General features: G+C 35.7%; 2 protein-coding genes across 8 annotated transcripts; both read right to left on the bottom strand.

The window, feature by feature from the left end:
- Positions 1-254: 254 nt before the first annotated feature.
- LOC113740421 (CBBY-like protein) lies at positions 255-5190 on the bottom strand. 2 transcript variants are annotated; one of them, XM_072045963.1, is made up of 8 exons: positions 4674-5190; positions 4350-4420; positions 4081-4239; positions 2678-2744; positions 1946-2086; positions 1623-1669; positions 1383-1463; positions 255-488 (listed from the first exon to the last, which is right to left on the bottom strand). In XM_072045963.1, the coding sequence occupies exons 1-8, from the start codon at positions 5028-5030 to the stop codon at positions 365-367; spliced, it is 1047 nt and encodes a 348-aa protein (XP_071902064.1). In that variant the 5' UTR covers positions 5031-5190; the 3' UTR covers positions 255-364. The 2 variants fall into 2 exon arrangements, with proteins under 2 accessions (XP_071902064.1, XP_027123849.2); XM_027268048.2 differs by having other exon boundaries at positions 1991-2086; positions 4674-5187.
- On the bottom strand, positions 4674-14738 carry LOC140003930 (exosome complex component RRP45A-like). Of its 6 annotated transcripts, XR_011813019.1 has the most exons (12): positions 14482-14737; positions 13736-13878; positions 12357-12566; positions 11744-11839; positions 11521-11635; positions 9244-9324; positions 8952-9140; positions 7919-8178; positions 7403-7461; positions 5877-6461; positions 5674-5739; positions 4674-4842 (listed from the first exon to the last, which is right to left on the bottom strand). XR_011813019.1 is itself a non-coding variant. In XM_072045958.1 (10 exons), the coding sequence occupies exons 2-10, from the start codon at positions 13870-13872 to the stop codon at positions 6217-6219; spliced, it is 1392 nt and encodes a 463-aa protein (XP_071902059.1). In that variant the 5' UTR covers positions 13873-13878; positions 14482-14737; the 3' UTR covers positions 5722-6216. The 6 variants fall into 6 exon arrangements, 5 of the variants coding, with proteins under 5 accessions (XP_071902059.1, XP_071902060.1, XP_071902061.1 ...); XM_072045958.1 differs by lacking the exon at positions 4674-4842 and having other exon boundaries at positions 5722-6461; XM_072045962.1 differs by lacking the exons at positions 4674-4842; positions 5674-5739 and having other exon boundaries at positions 6214-6456; positions 14482-14738.
- Positions 14739-16186: the final 1448 nt, after the last annotated feature.

The following is a 16186-nucleotide window of genomic DNA, read 5'->3' as shown; positions in this document are numbered from 1 at the left end:
GAGTCAGAATTGAAAGAGATTAATCTTTTTCTTGGTCCAATTCATTCCATTCTATTCATCATAGGATGATAAGTAAAACATTAAAGATAACATTTGTTAAATGATGTCAATCTGCCATTTCAGACTATGGTGATCATGAATGGTTTTGGTGAAAAATGTTGATGCCTTTAAGGACTTGCAACAGTTTATTCCCATTTCTAATTTGGATTTTGGAGTCAAGATCACTAGTTCTTAATTGTGAAAGTTTTAGAAAATTTCAAGGAAGACTCAGTTGAATTTCTGGATTCCAGCTGGATTTGTCCAGGGAAGTTATATAACATACAATGGTGGTATGCTGAAGTTGATCTCATTTAACAAAATGATTCTAACTAACATATTGTTTCTCCAGAAGGCTTCCACAAAATGATAAGTCAAATCTTTCTTCTGGAGGATCTCCAATGCAATCAAAAACTGCATCAGCATTTAAGAAATCCTCCTCAGCTGTGTACCTGCACAAAGGAAAGATTGATCAAATTATTGATATTCGTTTATCAGATCAAAGAATGAAGAAACGACCAACTCAGGATCATTCATGCCATGAAAAGTTAGATCACTGAGACTTCAAAGATACTAATAATATGATTCTGCCTGTCCATTGTTGTGAAGTTATAAAGTTTGAGACTGATCACATTGATAGGCGAGTTGATAGGTAATCAAGTGTTGCTCCTAGATAAAAACCAGATAGGAGCAAAATTGCCTTACAAGATCATGCATCATATTTTATAGCTGACAACTTAAATAAAACGACCTTCCCAAATAAAACAGCAAGTAATTTTGGGACTGCTGCTGCAGGGGTCTAAGATCATTACCTTAGAGCACTTGAAAGATACAAGTAAAAACCAGTCTCTTGATGCTTTCTTCAAGCGTTAGCCAGACCGCCTCACGGGCTTAATAAGTACTTATACAACAGGAAATAAGATAGACCAAAGCCATTATTTTTTTATTTGTCCTAGACTGTAAGGACTTTACTACCTATTTCCTTCTTGCATTGCAAATAAGTCATATTGTTTTGAGAAACTTTTTCTTTCTGTTCTTTCCTTCTATTGCTTGGGATAAATGACAACCCTTCTCTTCCCATGGCTTACATTCTCAAAGCATTAACCTTGAGAGTTGAAAATTTCGTTTATTTCTGAACAAACAATAAATTATTAGCAGCGTAAACATTGAAATTTCTTCTATAAGGGTGCATTGGTGTAATAGGCGCTCCGGCAAATGCATTCATATTGAGATCAACATCAAGCTACTGATATATACATGGCAATGTTCTCTTGCCCTTAACTGCCAAAAGAGAGATTTTCAATCCTATGACGAGCTATTTGTTGTTCATAAGATATCAGACTTACCCGCTCTTTGTTACAATACACTTCATCCCAGCAGCTTTTGCAGCAGCAAGACCTATGGCACTGTCTTCTATCACAACGCAACTGTAAACAATGAGAAGCAAGTCATCGTTCCGACAATTAAAAGTAAAGCCCGTCACCAATTAAAAGCACATTTAAGCTTTGTTCAACAAGTTTGAATCTCAGGATCTTCACATTCAGCTAGGTCATCCATGCCATCATACTCTATTGCATATGCAATACCTTGAAGGGTCAACACCCAGAGTGCTGGAAGCTAACAGATAAATGGCCTGAAAAGAAAGAACAACAGAGCACCAATATTAACATCTTTATCCTCATTGTTCTCCAGAAAATCAAATTGCAATCGTGATCATCAAAGCGCCATATGGTTTAATATTTTCTCAGGAAAATCTTAGTGTCATGCTTGCAGGAAGCAAAACAAAGGTATATCATTCTTTTCACTTCACTTGAGAAAATCCAAGCAGCTGCTTTGTAGCTATAACTGCCCCACTTCCAAATTTTTAAGGCTTTTTGTAAAGAAGTATAAGGAATTTTTAATTCATCACCAGCCATCTTAGTAGAAAGTAAGAGCAAAAGGAACAGCAAATCACTGGATCAGGTTTCTTGCGCGGAACAACATCTCCGGCATATATCTGGATTTGCTCTGCTCGCTTGGGTCCTAACAAGAATGAAACTATAGCAGTGACCTGAAATCACATAATTTCATTTCAATGTTTCATCAACGCTTGGGTCCTAACAAGAATGAAACTATAGCAGTGACCTGAAATCACATAATTTCATTTCAATGTTTCATCAACGCTTGGGTCCTAACAAGAAAGAAACTATAGCAGTGACATGAAATCACATAAATGTTTAATCAACATGTACACGTGGTCTACTTTCCATCGCTCCCTTATATAGTAGCATAAACATAGTAGTGTTTCAATGAGCAAGCTCAACAACCTTAAGCAGAATTACAGACTTTTAACTTCCAAAATATTCAAAGCAATCAAGAGAACTATACTGATAATCAATAGGGATAAAAAAAGAAGCATGCATCATGAACATAATCGATCAAATTAAAGTGCTAGGTTTTTTATCTTTTGATTTAACATAAGTTGTCCAAGAGACGGGTCCTGAAGACAGATAAAAGTAAAACATAAAGATAGAAAGACACTTTAAGTGTTTTTTTTTTTTGTTTAAACAAACAAGCATAAACCTATATCTTATAACGTAAAGTTCTCAAAATTGGAAGAACATCCAACATTAATCAAACTGTGAGACCTGATGAAGCTTACCGCCTTCTCATTAGATGTGCTGCAGACAGCAACTTTGACTCCATTGTCCAAAGCCTGATCAATCAACCTGTAAAAAATTAAATAGTGAAATTCTAGCAGGGGGGATGGTGATTGTAGACTGGGCATCGAAGGCCCAAATCAGTAGTCATGTTATTCTCATATCCGTGACATGGAACAACCGCGGGTACTCCAAATAGAAACTACTTTCAACAAACTAATGAACTTTTCCCTAATGGAGTTAGTCAAAAACTAGTTCCTTGTGTATAAGATCTGCAACTCTCTCCAGGAATAACAAGTTAATTACCTCCTATTCTATGAATTTTCACGCAACCTGCATAGCCAAACATATGTTTCATTTATCCTCATGAAATCAGAAGTAAGAAACTGATACCATATTTTCTGCCAAAAGTGTCGGTGAGTAGAACCATAAATGCAACTAAAAAACCACTAATTTTATTAGAGTTCTTTCCCCTTCTAAAACTCTCGCATGTACACATCGTAGGCACTCCTCTACTCGGCCTCTACACCCTGCCGCTTCAATTAAGAGCCTCCTGCTTCTGCCAAATTTGTCTCTTAGTATATGTACATTGATCCTCTAACTACTGTCTAACCACTACTTCTATGACTACCGGAATCCTGAAATCTGGCCTAATGGCCTTAAGTTCTTCAGACAAGTTATCTAACAAAGCATAATCACCTCATCAATGCTAAAAATACAATTATCTCTTTATCCATGTTTGACTAAGAACCAGAATAAAAATGTTCGCCAAGCCATTCTTCACCTTCAAATTGTTTCTTGAAGTCAACATAATCATCCAAATAAAGTTGTAAGAACAACCGTATTATCAACAGCATTTCCATGCTCTGAATTTGATATATCTAGATGGAGTAAGCTGCATTTTGTTGTTAGCTTTTCACAAGACTGTTAAACTAATTGAACACACACCAATGGTAGAGAATCCAGGGAAACCATGCGGAGGACTTTTCCATATTCACAATTTGATCATAACGTAATTATGAATGTAAAGAAGAAATTCTAATGCAGAAGATCATGTCCAAGATATGATACGTCATTTCTTCCTTATCTGTCTAGCTTGACTTAACATTCAAAGAGATCAAATGTCATTGCAGCTGCTAGTACATTATGATCAAATATAGATCGCATTTCTTGATTTAAGCTAATGATTGGATTCCAGGATTGAGAAGCTTAATTTACCCCACTATTCACTTTCGGTACGTGCACTAAGACATTCATGTTTTTTGTAAATTACAAGTTTTCAAAGTGCACAAAGGAACTCAGTATCTTGCTGAACCCATCAGACCACTTCCAAGCTGCTATCAAAACATTGCGTATAAAAGTGCAAATGGTATGACAAAAGGACAATCAAATAATAGTGACTTACTTCGCTACACCAGGCCGAAGAGGTAGCAATTTTTTCTCAATAAGTGCCATGAACAACTCTGTTTTTCGCTTATGAAGTGAGGCTATGAAGTCTTTTCTTTCTTCTTCACTCTTTGGTGCCTTTTCTGGCCAACCCACTTTGTTAAAATAGGCAGTCATCCTAATAAAACACAATCAACCCAAAAAAGATTCTAATCCAAAATTCAGTCCATTCAGCAAATATACACTAGAGTCACTCATAAATTGAGCCAAAAAAGATAATTATCTTACCTTTCTTTTCCACCCCCAATTTTGAGCAATTCACCGTACAAGTCCACATCCCAGGTTACACCTAATTCTTTCTGTTCATTCAAAGTAAACAGATTGAGAATCCCCCAAGATAGAATTTGCCCAAAGCCACTTAAGTTTAACATCAGATATCTAAAATTCAGAAAAGAAAAAAAAAATCAAGAAAAGTTCTTATATAGGACTTGACCCAAAAAAAAAAAAAAAACTGAACATCTGAGTGAATGGTTACCATTTGTAACTTAAAAAAAAAAAGTATAATATCATACTGAATATCTATACACGAAAGGAGAGAAAAGGGAATTTTACTTCAGCAAAGGTGTCATTGAAAGAAATCCTGTGGCCATCTTTCTCAGTGTCAACAAGCACCCCATCACAATCAAACATCAGTGCTTTGGGAAGATTAACTGAAGGTGCAGATGAAGATGAAGCAGCCAAGCAAACCAACCGCCCACCTCTAATCCCACCTCTTCCATTTCTGCTTTTCAAAGTAACACCACCACAAATTTTTGTGTTACAACTATTAATGCTTATTGTACTTGAAGAAGAATAGACTAGTGATGTAGATGACAAGAATGTGTTCTTCAAGACTGAAGATGTGTTAAGTTGGCTGTTAGAGTAGAGAGTGATTAAGGAAGAATGAGAGATTGTAGCAGTTGCCGCCATTGAAATCTTGAGTCTTGTTCTTCTTTGTACGGAACTTTTTAGATTCCCTTTGGCTGGTTGGTTGGTTGGAACATAACGGTTTTCTTAGGCCACTGCCAAGGAAGCTTAACCACACATGTAGGGTGTTGTAGTCTTGAAGAGTTTCTTGGGTTCCCTATTTCAGGGACAAAGTTTTTATGCAACTTTCCTCTTCGTATCCAAAGATGATAAAAAAAAAAAAAGTTTAATTTTCTCATTTTGGTAGATTTTTATTTTTCTTAAAAGCTCTAAACCTATTATCTTCTATAGATTTTCAGAAGCCCATCTTGCAAAACTTCAAAGGTTGCAAAAGCAAATTTCAAAAAAATACCTTCGAAGAAAATTGGAAGAAAAGTTCCCAATTATGCTTGAACAATTGGTAATTGTTCAGAACATTATCAAATAACTTGGTTTTTTTTTTAACATTGGGAAACAAGAAGATGAGGGATAAAAAAGTTATCTTATTTCTTAAAAAAGAATAAAAACAAAAGGAAAAAACTCTTGAAAACTCTAGTCCTGATCTAAGTTTGGTTGCAATTTCGCAACCAAATTAATACTGAAATTAGACGTCCAGCAATTGTAAAAACACATTTGTGCATTACATCGAATCAAAAAGAAAATTCACCTTGGTCACGAGAAGCAACAGCAAGAAACAGCACCAGCAATCAGGAAATGAACCAAGCATGCGATACTAATATAGCCAACAAAGAAAATGATGGTCATCACTTCAAAAGAATACAAAATTCATGCTTTTCTGCTCTCTGGCTACAAATTCTACTCATATCAATCTAGACAGAGAGGAACCAAGAACAAGGATTAATGTTTGACCTCTGTTTCCCAACATCATCTACAATGCCACAAGGATTAGTAAACTGTTGAGCAAAATATGTCACCCAGCAACTCCAGCTGCAGAATCATTGGAGATCTTTACAATAAGTCCACCAACTTGGTTAAATGAACATCCGAGTTGGAGTACAAAGCTAAAGCCATGTGCGAGAATTGGCAGAATGGACAACTCCTTGGTGCTTCAATTACATTCAACCAACCAGGAGCATCACGCAGTATCTTTGAGTATCCATTTTCATACTGACAGCTGAAAGTCATGTTGTTCCTCCAATGACTTCGAGAAGTAGCAGAAAACAATTGTTCAAGCTGCTGATATTCCTTTCTATAAGCGTTCATAATCTAGATGAAGCCAACTTGCATCTGTGTTCGTTGATGCCTTCTTTTTTCTCTTGTGCTTAGGCTTCACAGCATCTTTCAAAGTCTTCTCTTTTTCTATTTGTAGTCCAGTTGCAGCCTTTTCATCTGACAAAAGGGAGGTACTGCTGTCAGCAAGTAATTTAGGTGATTCTCCTTTGTATGGCTCATCAGACCTTGATTTCTCTAGCTTCTCTACAGGTGCCACCTTCACTGTGCATCAGATAAGCTACATTAATATAACAGTCTCAACCATTTAGCTGTTAAGCATAAGGAACACCAAATGCAACACAGCTGCAGGATCCTGAAGCACCATTGCCTGCAGTCTTATAAAAAACAAGCAATTTCCTCAACCTCAGTTCAGTTACAATACAGAAGCTTCCCCACTTCTTACAACCTCAACACGAGAAGTATGTGCAGATACTATATCTCAATTGATCTCTTCCTTAACCCCATTTTTTTTTCTCCCTTTAATTCAATTTTTGAAACAATATGATAATGGCCGAGTTGAAAAACTTATGCTGTACTGTGAAGATTATCAGGCCCTGACAATAGGTTCTTTGTGGTAGGTTTGGTGTTCAGTTCAAGAGAAGAAAGCCATTAACAGATCTAACAAAACAAAGGAATGGAATTTCATTGTGAATTGAAATGGCAGATGCTCAGCTCAAATTTTGCTAATGATGTTTAACCATTCCAAGTGTTGTTACATGAAATGAATTTTAGTATGCATACAGTGGCATAATATTAGGACTTTCTTCTGCTTTCTCAGTAGGAAGGCTATTGCTTTCTCACAAGGAAGGGTTTTAAGTATTCCTTTCTGTCCATGTGTTGAAGATCTAGTAAATTTTACGATGATCCTCATTAGTCACAGCAGTAGAGTATCATGTTAAATGATATGAGCTAGTCCTAGTTGACAAAAAAGAAGGTGGCTAAGTGACTAATACATGCTTCTGCTGAACTATAAAGGTTCCTGCAGATGTTGAAGGTTTCATGAGATCTTTTGGTGCAATTTATCTGTCTAGTCGTATAATGCACATCAAACTCCCCTATTTTGGAGCTTTTGATGTGCTGAGACTTGTTATGACACACAATGATTAGGGGTGCTCATCCACCAATAAAAGAGTTCAATCAGTACTAAGAAAAGATACAAGTACCACGTGAAGCAATAGAGGCTTGCAATTCCTCAAAATCTACACCTTTTGAGTAGGGATCCCTGCAGGAATCAAAAAGAAGAAACCAATTGTTAGAGAAGTCTCGCAGACACTTCTGTAAATACAGACACACAGCTTTAGCCAGTGAGGAAACATTTGAAGTATGAATGAGAAAACATGCACAGGGCCAAAACTTTAGGGTCAACATCAAGAATAGGAAATAATTTTTAAAATAGCAAGAATTCTCCAGATCATTCCGATATTTACAACAAATTCCCTCCGGAAACAACATGGTTTTTGCAGCCACAACATGGCCTGATTGATAATGCCTGCGCTCACAATCAAACTTGATACAAGAGTAACTATACTAAAACCATAGCTTACATATGGATGTCAATGTATCCCACTCTACATTCATTTGCAAGTTCAAGTGATGTCTAGAAAGAAATACTTTAAGAGACAATTTCCTAACGAAACCAATGTACAGAACTTATGAAGTGTGGATGGTTAACTGTTTACCAACTCAAGGGACCACCGACAAAACTCTTTGAGGTGCTATCTTTCCTTCTACTTTTATCTTGTTCAGATGATTGGGCTTCAATTTCCATGTCATCACTGTGACTTGCACCACCCTCTTCTGACTTCAACATCAATTTCTCCTTATGTTTGCTTAAGAACTCCTTAACTTCTATCTGATTAGGTTCAGTAACTTGTACAGCCACACTAGCAGGCTGCCGCCTGATCTTGCTTAGTGCTCTTTCCGTGTTATATGAGTCAACCTGCAGAGGAAGTCAAAATTAGGTTGCAAGAAAAACACCTTCTCATGCTCAAAGGCACAGGTCATAATCACAATAATCCATAGCTACCAAACAATTTAGGGACATATCTAGCAAAAAGAAACAATGCACCATGGTAGACTACAACTACATACACCCAAAGCCACATAACACACAAAGAACAAAAAAATATTAGCAAAAAGATGCTTCAGAAAGTGGTGATATAAATTCCCAATCACAGAAGGGTATCAAATACTACATTACAAATAAAATGGGAAGTTAATAATGGCTGCAGGACAAAAAGAGGGGGAAAAAAGAAAACCAACAGCTGAGAAAGTGTTATGCAAGGAGGAAAAAAACTCAATAAACAAGAAATGAAGAAGTTTCTACAACATGATCAAGGCCTAAACCATCGTATGATAACACACTTGTTGCAGTCAGCTGAGTAACAAAAGGAGAGAGAGAGAGAGGATATAAAGAAAGGAATGAGGCAGACAAGCGGATGAATGTGGCTAAAATTTCTCCTCTGCTCATAACATCAAATCCTCATATTATAACAGCTTCAAACAAAGCCAACCATATAGGCAACTAAGTGCCTCTTTCCTGTTAAAGTTGGAAGTAGAATTAATTGCAACAAGGAGAAAAAGGGGACTGGAAAACAGCAGACAACAATTACTAGAAAAATAAGCCCACAGCCCTTGCAAAGTTGTAAAAGTATCTATAGATGAAAGTCGTATAATTTCATGGTCAAGACAATTTGGGAAAGACTATCTTACAGCTTTCCTTATCTTTGCTGTAATATCCGCTGCCTTCACCGAAGCAACGCGCAAGCACTGCATGATGACACTCTGCATGACACCATCACCCCCAGCCTTTTGTATAGCACATACATCCCCATTAGCATTAAGCGTAGCAGTCAATCTTCCTCCCATAACACCCTCTTCAAAATGTGTGGGGTCTATTACCTAGCAGCATCTGATGTATTAGCAAGAGATGAACTTTATAGGAAAATAGAATCATTAAAAAGGAAAACATTTATAAAACCAATAAGGTATTCATTTTTCCTACCACCGTATTTTCATCACCGATGAATGCAAAGGTTACTGCAATAGGTAGATGATGTATAATCAAAGGAAGTGGCTCCCTTACCTGTCAAACAGAGAATAATACTATTTCAAACAACAGAAGTTTAATCTCTAGGCACAAGAAATAGGAGCTCATTTTGAAGGTAACGTATGAGCTTTTCTCTAGCACATTTTTCATGAATTTCTAACTATGAAAGCTTCTGATTTCCAGTCCTCAGGACAACATATTTTTGAAAAAGAAAAAACAGAAATATAAAATGCAAAATCACATTACAAACGGTAACAGAATAAGGGATTCAATGAAGATAGCTTGTTTATCCAACTTCTTCTATGTTCTATCCTTCTCAGCAGTCAATAGGTTAGAAAATGCTCAGAAATGCAGCTGCAGCACAGTCTACATGTCAAAATTTGCAAGGCAGACATCTTTTCAGCCATTGAAACCAAATCAGCATACCTTGATAGCATAAAAGCAAAGAGAAAAGTAAAGGACATGAAAAATGGACACCACTACCCCAGATTGCATTTTGACTGCATTGGATTTCTGATTACAAGTATCTCATGGAACTTATAAAGCAACTGCTATTCTTATGTATTTCAGCCAGTTAAAGAACTATATCAGAAAGCTTTCCAATTAATCTTTCCAACAGATTCTTAAGCAAATGGCTGCTGAGTTAAATTCATAATTTTAGCAACAATAGAAACAATATTAGGATCCAAGCATGTGCACCTACGTTTTTTTTTTGAGGGGGTGAGGGGGGAAGAGGGGCCCTGGGGGTGGAGAACAGATTCAATAATATAGGGACACTATATTTGTGTAGCATCAACAAAAACCTAAAGTAACTATCTGCAAAGCACCAGCAACTAATGGCAGGCAGACCAGGCCAGAAACTAAGCTTCTCTCTTGCTTTCACTTTCTCTCAGAAAAATGAGTGGTTCGCCATGATTGGGAGTGAAATTGGGTACAAGCACGTCAGGCAAAATATAGCTTCTAAAAATGAATCCATGCATAAACTCAAACAACGGGAAATAGAAAACAATGAAGGGATGAACCAGTTCAATCCTAGAAGACGTCAATATACATATGAAGTTCTGACAGGTTCCATCATATAGCTTCACTGGTACAAAGCGTACCACGCTCTATATTGAAGCAAGTGCACATGCACACAACAATAAGAACTTATTATTTTGTCCATTGCCTAGCAACTATTCAATGTAATCACCAAAAACTTTAGTCTATATTAGCAAATAAAAGATTATCACTGCTAGAAAACACAATGATTGATCAGAAGAAAAAAGAAAAGTGGCAAAGAAACCGACATCCCCAAGAAGGTTGGTTAAGCCACTCAACTTCCCAGAACAACACAGGAAAAATAATGGCATCTGAACAAACATCAAATGGTTAACGTTCAGACCAAATCTGGTAGACATGAATATAGGCACATCACAATTAAACCGTTCAAAGAGACACAATGAGACACCACGGTACAACAGTTTGAAGATAAATATGGCATCTTTATTCCAGCAGTAAAGCATTTTGTGACAAGATGATAGTTGGTGCAAATCGGTTTACATCTCCAACACTCGACCAGCTGAATCAGTGACCAAAAGAAAAGCAAAGTAGCACAGAAAAGACCGCTCAACATTAGCATGCTAGTTGGATGCATGACCAAGACACTATAGCATAGTCTACAATCCTACAAACGAATTGCTAGTAAAATATAGAAAGCAAATATATGAAGTGCATTCATAAGAAATATAAAAACAGCAAGGAAAAACTCATTCTGTACCAATTTGAAAGTATAAAGCTTTTTTGAGCAATAGAAATCTGAGAAAATTTAAAAGGAACAGAAATCTAACGGTGCATTTGCAAACTTTTGTGACAGACTAAATTGGTACTGTTTTCACTTTGAATATGAATAGTGCAAAGAAATTGAAAGGTTCAAGACTTCTTAATCTGCATCATTTGCAAACTAACATCATGCAGTGTCTAAAAACAGGGGGGGAAGAAGGGAAATAAAAAGTAATAATAAAAAAGCAAGGCCAAGCCTAAACTTCATCTCCAACAAAAGAATAAAAAATGATTAATCTCTACCACAAACAAGACTTCCACTTTCCATGATGATACCACATAATGTCAAAATAATTATAGCATGGTACAGTCTTTCTGGGATAGAGTACAAACTTCACTTGTTAGCTAATTATCCAATTCAATCACATCAGAAGGAGATTGGAAATTAAGGAAGAAAAAACATAGCTGTACCTCAGGTGGATGTACTATGACTTCCTGACCATCTTCTCCTCCTAGTGAACATTCAGGTCTCCGGAATGTCAAGAGAGCAGCTAAAGCAGCAATATTGGCAGCATCAACAAGATTTCTGTTGCACGAGAAAGGAAAACCCAAAAGTTATGAATGACCAATGAAATTCCAATAGAAAGAGATGGACTATTTTGTCATACTGGAATAGCATATCTTTACAGCTTACCCTCCATTGTCTAAAATGTGCAGATCGATACGAATTGACCATACAAACTTCCCAGAAACAACACACAGTGATTCTGTATCTACAGCCCTGCTCTCTCTGCAATGTCGTTCAAACAAAATTGAGTATAAAGAAATCCACATCAAATATTAAATTTGCACAATGCTCTGATCCATATAATAAAGACATTTAAGAACTCAAAAGGGGAGTAGATTTCAAAAGTCTCAATATTTCTATAATTTCAATATCACTTGAAATGCTCATTCAATTGCAAGGTGAACACAACTTATGACCTTAAGATTTACAGATTGGAAAAATGAAAACCAAGGCTAGATACAGATATTAGAAAACCAAGAAAACATTTGGTATCTGATATTTGCTGACGCAAATGATTAGAGATGATTTATTCTCTAACAGTTTTCCTTAATTGAGGTAAAATTGGTTTCTCCACCACTGTCAAGTCATGAGATGAATTATATTCCACAATTTACAAGTCAATATCACAACGCTTCTACAAACCTGCTTAGCAGATACTTCCTAGCCAAAAAAGATCATTAATTCTCAGTGAACCAAGTCTCCTTGGGATACTAGACAATTAAAGGAAAGGAGAGTTCACCTCAATCCACGGTCTATCACACGCCCCAATTCTACAGCAGATTCTGTAGGACGACCCGCCTCAAAAGAAGGGTCGGCCATGGGTGAAAATTCTGTGTAGACTGAAAGGGTTCCTTCATTCGGCCTATCTCGATAAGGTTGCACCAGTTGGGAACTCACGAATCCCATGACATGTGTCAGGCCCAGCTGCACCTCTGATGAGCCATCTTCTCTGCATTTGGTAAACTTCAGAGTCAAAACAATCTGTTCTCACACATTCTATTAAAAGTTAGGGCAAGTATACGCCACACATAGTAGATAAAACACAAAACTTATATTCATAAGGTTTTAAAAACTTGTACGAATACCTCAAAAACTCCAAATTTTATATATCTGTAAACCATTATGCCCTTAAAAAAATGTCATTTAAATATGGAAATAAGTCAATCATTGAACATAAAAGAACCTATAATTCTATCACGGCATCAGGTGTTGTAAATATTACACAATCAAATGCTAAAAGTAGTAGAATACCAGACAAACTAACCAAATTGGGTAAACAGATTATGAAAACTGGTAATGCATCGTTACTTATAATACTTCTATAGTCCAATTGAAATGCAGAAAACTGGCACAATTTACTATACAATCAACAGGAAAAACAATACTGATAGGAAAATTGTTGGAAGTTCTAATACTACATATCACCACCTTTCCTTTCATTTTCTGCATATTTAGCTTGACCCCAAGGCTAAAACATCAATGATCTTTTCTCAGAAAAGAGAATACAAAGAAGGACGCACACGTTGGAATAGTGTCTGGATCAAAGCTTGTTCATTTCATCATTGTTACTCATAGCAAAGATAAAACACTCAGGTGTATTATGGAACACAAAAAAGACTCTAGTTTTCTTTGGAAGAAGTAACCATTATACTTTTGGAACTCAATCGATTAAATGGTTCATAGTGTGACTTCAATTTTAATTATTCCACTATCATCCTCAGAAAAGCTTTAAGTACAACACAAATAAAAGGGAAGAGCGAAGTTAAAGGAAGTCACGATACTTCTCCCACTCATTTCATTTATCCTGTGTCTTTTGCTTCACCTTCTGATGTGTCCGAACCACCAAATAAGGTAAATAGCTAAAACCAGAAGCAATCCAAAGCCAGCAGGATGATTCAAGAGGAGATAAAAAAATTCGAGGACCAATAGAAGATGAATGACTTTAATGTAAGGGGTGAGAAGTTGGAAAATCAACTGATTCTAACAGCTGAATCCAATCATTAGAAAGAAATAGAACATCATGAGTTCTTATTCTATGAATTATGCAGGATGATGTGCAGTAATGAGCAAAAGGCACCCATTCAATCTTAATATTGCACTTTTTTAAATGATTCTCACCTACCAAACTTGACCGTAAGCTCTCTATAATCGAATGGCCGCCGACCATCTATTCTAAGGTCAGAATGCAAGGCAGTCTCAATGAATTTCTTCTCATTCACCGTCATCCGCCACGTATTAGCTAATCTCTGCTCCATCTTTCACTGTGCAAATTACCCAGGAAACATATCATACCATGAAAAACGGAACTTAATTCATTACTGGCTAGGTGTAAATTTAGCCCGGAAACCAACAAAGACACTGACATGCCGACAAATAAGAAGCAGATAATCAAGTATTTGTATAACTAAACCTTAAAATTGACTAAAATACTACGTTCACAAATGGGCTTACATGTAAAAAAAATGAACAAACCAATCCCACAGATTCATTGTATAATCCTAGGAGACCTAAATGCTCGATCTTGTGCAATGAAAGAAACAAGTCAGGAGTGTATGATATATCCAAAAACGCAACTCAATATATAAATGAAACACGAATTTGCTCATCCAGCAAAGCCCCAACCAACTTATTTTCCACAGCTCAATTTTACAAAAGCATGAAATTAACATAAAAATACACCATTAGCAGAAAATGCCATGAACTGAAGAGGGTTGCTGCCGCCATTTCTCACTACTACTATTTATTATTAATAAAGCTGCCATTTTGGCTCCCAATTTACGTTCTGAATTGCGAAAAAGAAATATTTGGACACATTCGAATGTGTAAATGCATAAAAATTGTCAAAGAATAAGAATTGCACTCACTAGACAACTAGAATAAAGATGAATTCTTCAGCTTTGCTATGAAGAGCTTAGTGCTGATTGCTTCCTAGAGTCGATTATGGAAGAAGTTGAAGTTCAGTAGCAGTGTCCGGTGGTGGGCGAGGCTGAGCTGCGGTGGAAGGGCAGGGGCGGAGGCCACCGGCGAGAAAGAGGGGGGTGGGTAGTTGTCCGTTGGGAAGGGGTTTTAGAAGTTAGGGTTTAAGGCAGCAAGTTAATGACAGGGAATGCCAGAAAATTGGGGACATGGGGATATTATCAATTTAGCTCCCCATGTCTGACCAAACTGTTATTTAGGCCCCCAAAGTGCAAATAATTTCTTCTACGGTTACTAGTTTCTATTCTACATATGCCCCCAAACCCAGATTGTTTTACGTTTTATAATATTGTATTACTTATAAAAAATTTCAAAACAACTTAAAATTACTAGTTTTTTTAAAACATCTTTCAATAATTAATTTAGGTGTAAAAAAGATTCCCAAATTGTGTTCTCCGTGGCACCCCTCTCTATCTAGAAGTCCGTGACATGTCAAGTTCAAAGTAATTTGTACAAATTTTTAAATTAAAAAAAAATGAGGGTAAGTGAAGTTTAAGCATATGAAACCTTAAGTATAGACAATTTTCAAACAAGGAAAAAATACATTTTTTATCCCTAATATTTAAGGTGTTAATCAATTTCATTCTTAAAGTTTCATGTAAAGCATCTTTCATCCTTATAATTTTATAATTTTGATTAATTTCATCCTTCAAGTTTTATGCAAACACATTTCATCCTCATCATTTCCTAAATTTGGCTAATTGAGGACAGTTGGTAGATTGGCAATTTTAATGGGATAGTGCCACTTGATCACAGCGTGCCCATTAGTAAAATGAAAAAAATGGATCAACAAAAAACTCAAAAATCTTTTCTTAATTCACTTTCTCATTTTAGTACAAAAAAAAACTAAGAAATTTTTAACTACCGTTACTCTCTTCTTAATCACAATCGAACAAAAAGATCCAAAGAAAATGAAACCAGTGGGAAAGAAAAAATCCCAAAATAGCCAATTGAAGAAAAATATCAAACAAACCCATTATAACTATTTGGAGAAAAATATTAATGTAAAAGAATGAATGGTTTGGATTTTCATTTATTTGCAAAATTTTTTTTTGTTGCATTATATCTATGTTTTTCAATCATCTATTTATCTTTCAATCTATTTATTTAGTCTCAAATATAACATATCACAATTTAAAGGAAAAAAAGTGATAGTCTCCTATCCAAAAAAACACTTATTGTTATTTCTATAATTTAATCAATAATTGAATTAAGTATTAATAATACAATTATTAATGGGACATGCGATGATATTATGTCTAAATTGATTAACAATCCTTTAATTGTCCTTAATTGGTAGGAATTATAAAACTATGAGGATGAAATGTGTTCTATATGAACTCTAGGGACAAAATTAGTCAAAATTACAAAATTATGATGATGAAATGTGTTTTGTATGAAACTTTATGGACGAAATTGATTAACACCTTAAACATTGGGAATAAAAAGTGCATTTTTTTCCTTTCAAACAAATAGAATTACTTGATGATATTTCATCCTTTCTATTAATTCATAATTATTTTACCCAACAATTATTGAATGTTGATTTTGTGTTTTAAAATAGTAATTAGGTTGTATTTATATTACCATTGA

Source organism: Coffea arabica, chromosome 4c (assembly GCF_036785885.1).
Source record: "Coffea arabica cultivar ET-39 chromosome 4c, Coffea Arabica ET-39 HiFi, whole genome shotgun sequence".
Classification (NCBI taxonomy): domain Eukaryota; kingdom Viridiplantae; phylum Streptophyta; class Magnoliopsida; order Gentianales; family Rubiaceae; genus Coffea; species Coffea arabica.
This window is presented reverse-complemented; position numbering and strand designations above follow the sequence as displayed.

Bases quoted from the DNA above. Each gene is read 5' to 3' on its own strand.
- LOC113740421 (XM_072045963.1), bottom strand. From the start codon at position 5,030: ATGGCGGCAACTGCTACAATCTCTCATTCTTCCTTAATCACTCTCTAC. The intron at 1,670-1,945 runs GTGATGAATTAA...CTTTCTTTTCAG, and splicing joins ACTTTCTACTAAGATGGCTG to GCCATTTATCTGTTAGCTTC. The intron at 1,464-1,622 runs GTATTGCATATG...CATTGTTTACAG, and splicing joins CTGGGTGTTGACCCTTCAAG to TTGCGTTGTGATAGAAGACA.
- LOC140003930 (XM_072045958.1), bottom strand. From the start codon at position 13,872: ATGGAGCAGAGATTAGCTAATACGTGGCGGATGACGGTGAATGAGAAG. The intron at 9,325-11,520 runs GTACAGCTATGT...TCTGTTTGACAG, and splicing joins TCATAGTACATCCACCTGAG to GTAAGGGAGCCACTTCCTTT. The intron at 8,179-8,951 runs GTAAGATAGTCT...CTTCCTCTGCAG, and splicing joins CAGCAAAGATAAGGAAAGCT to GTTGACTCATATAACACGGA.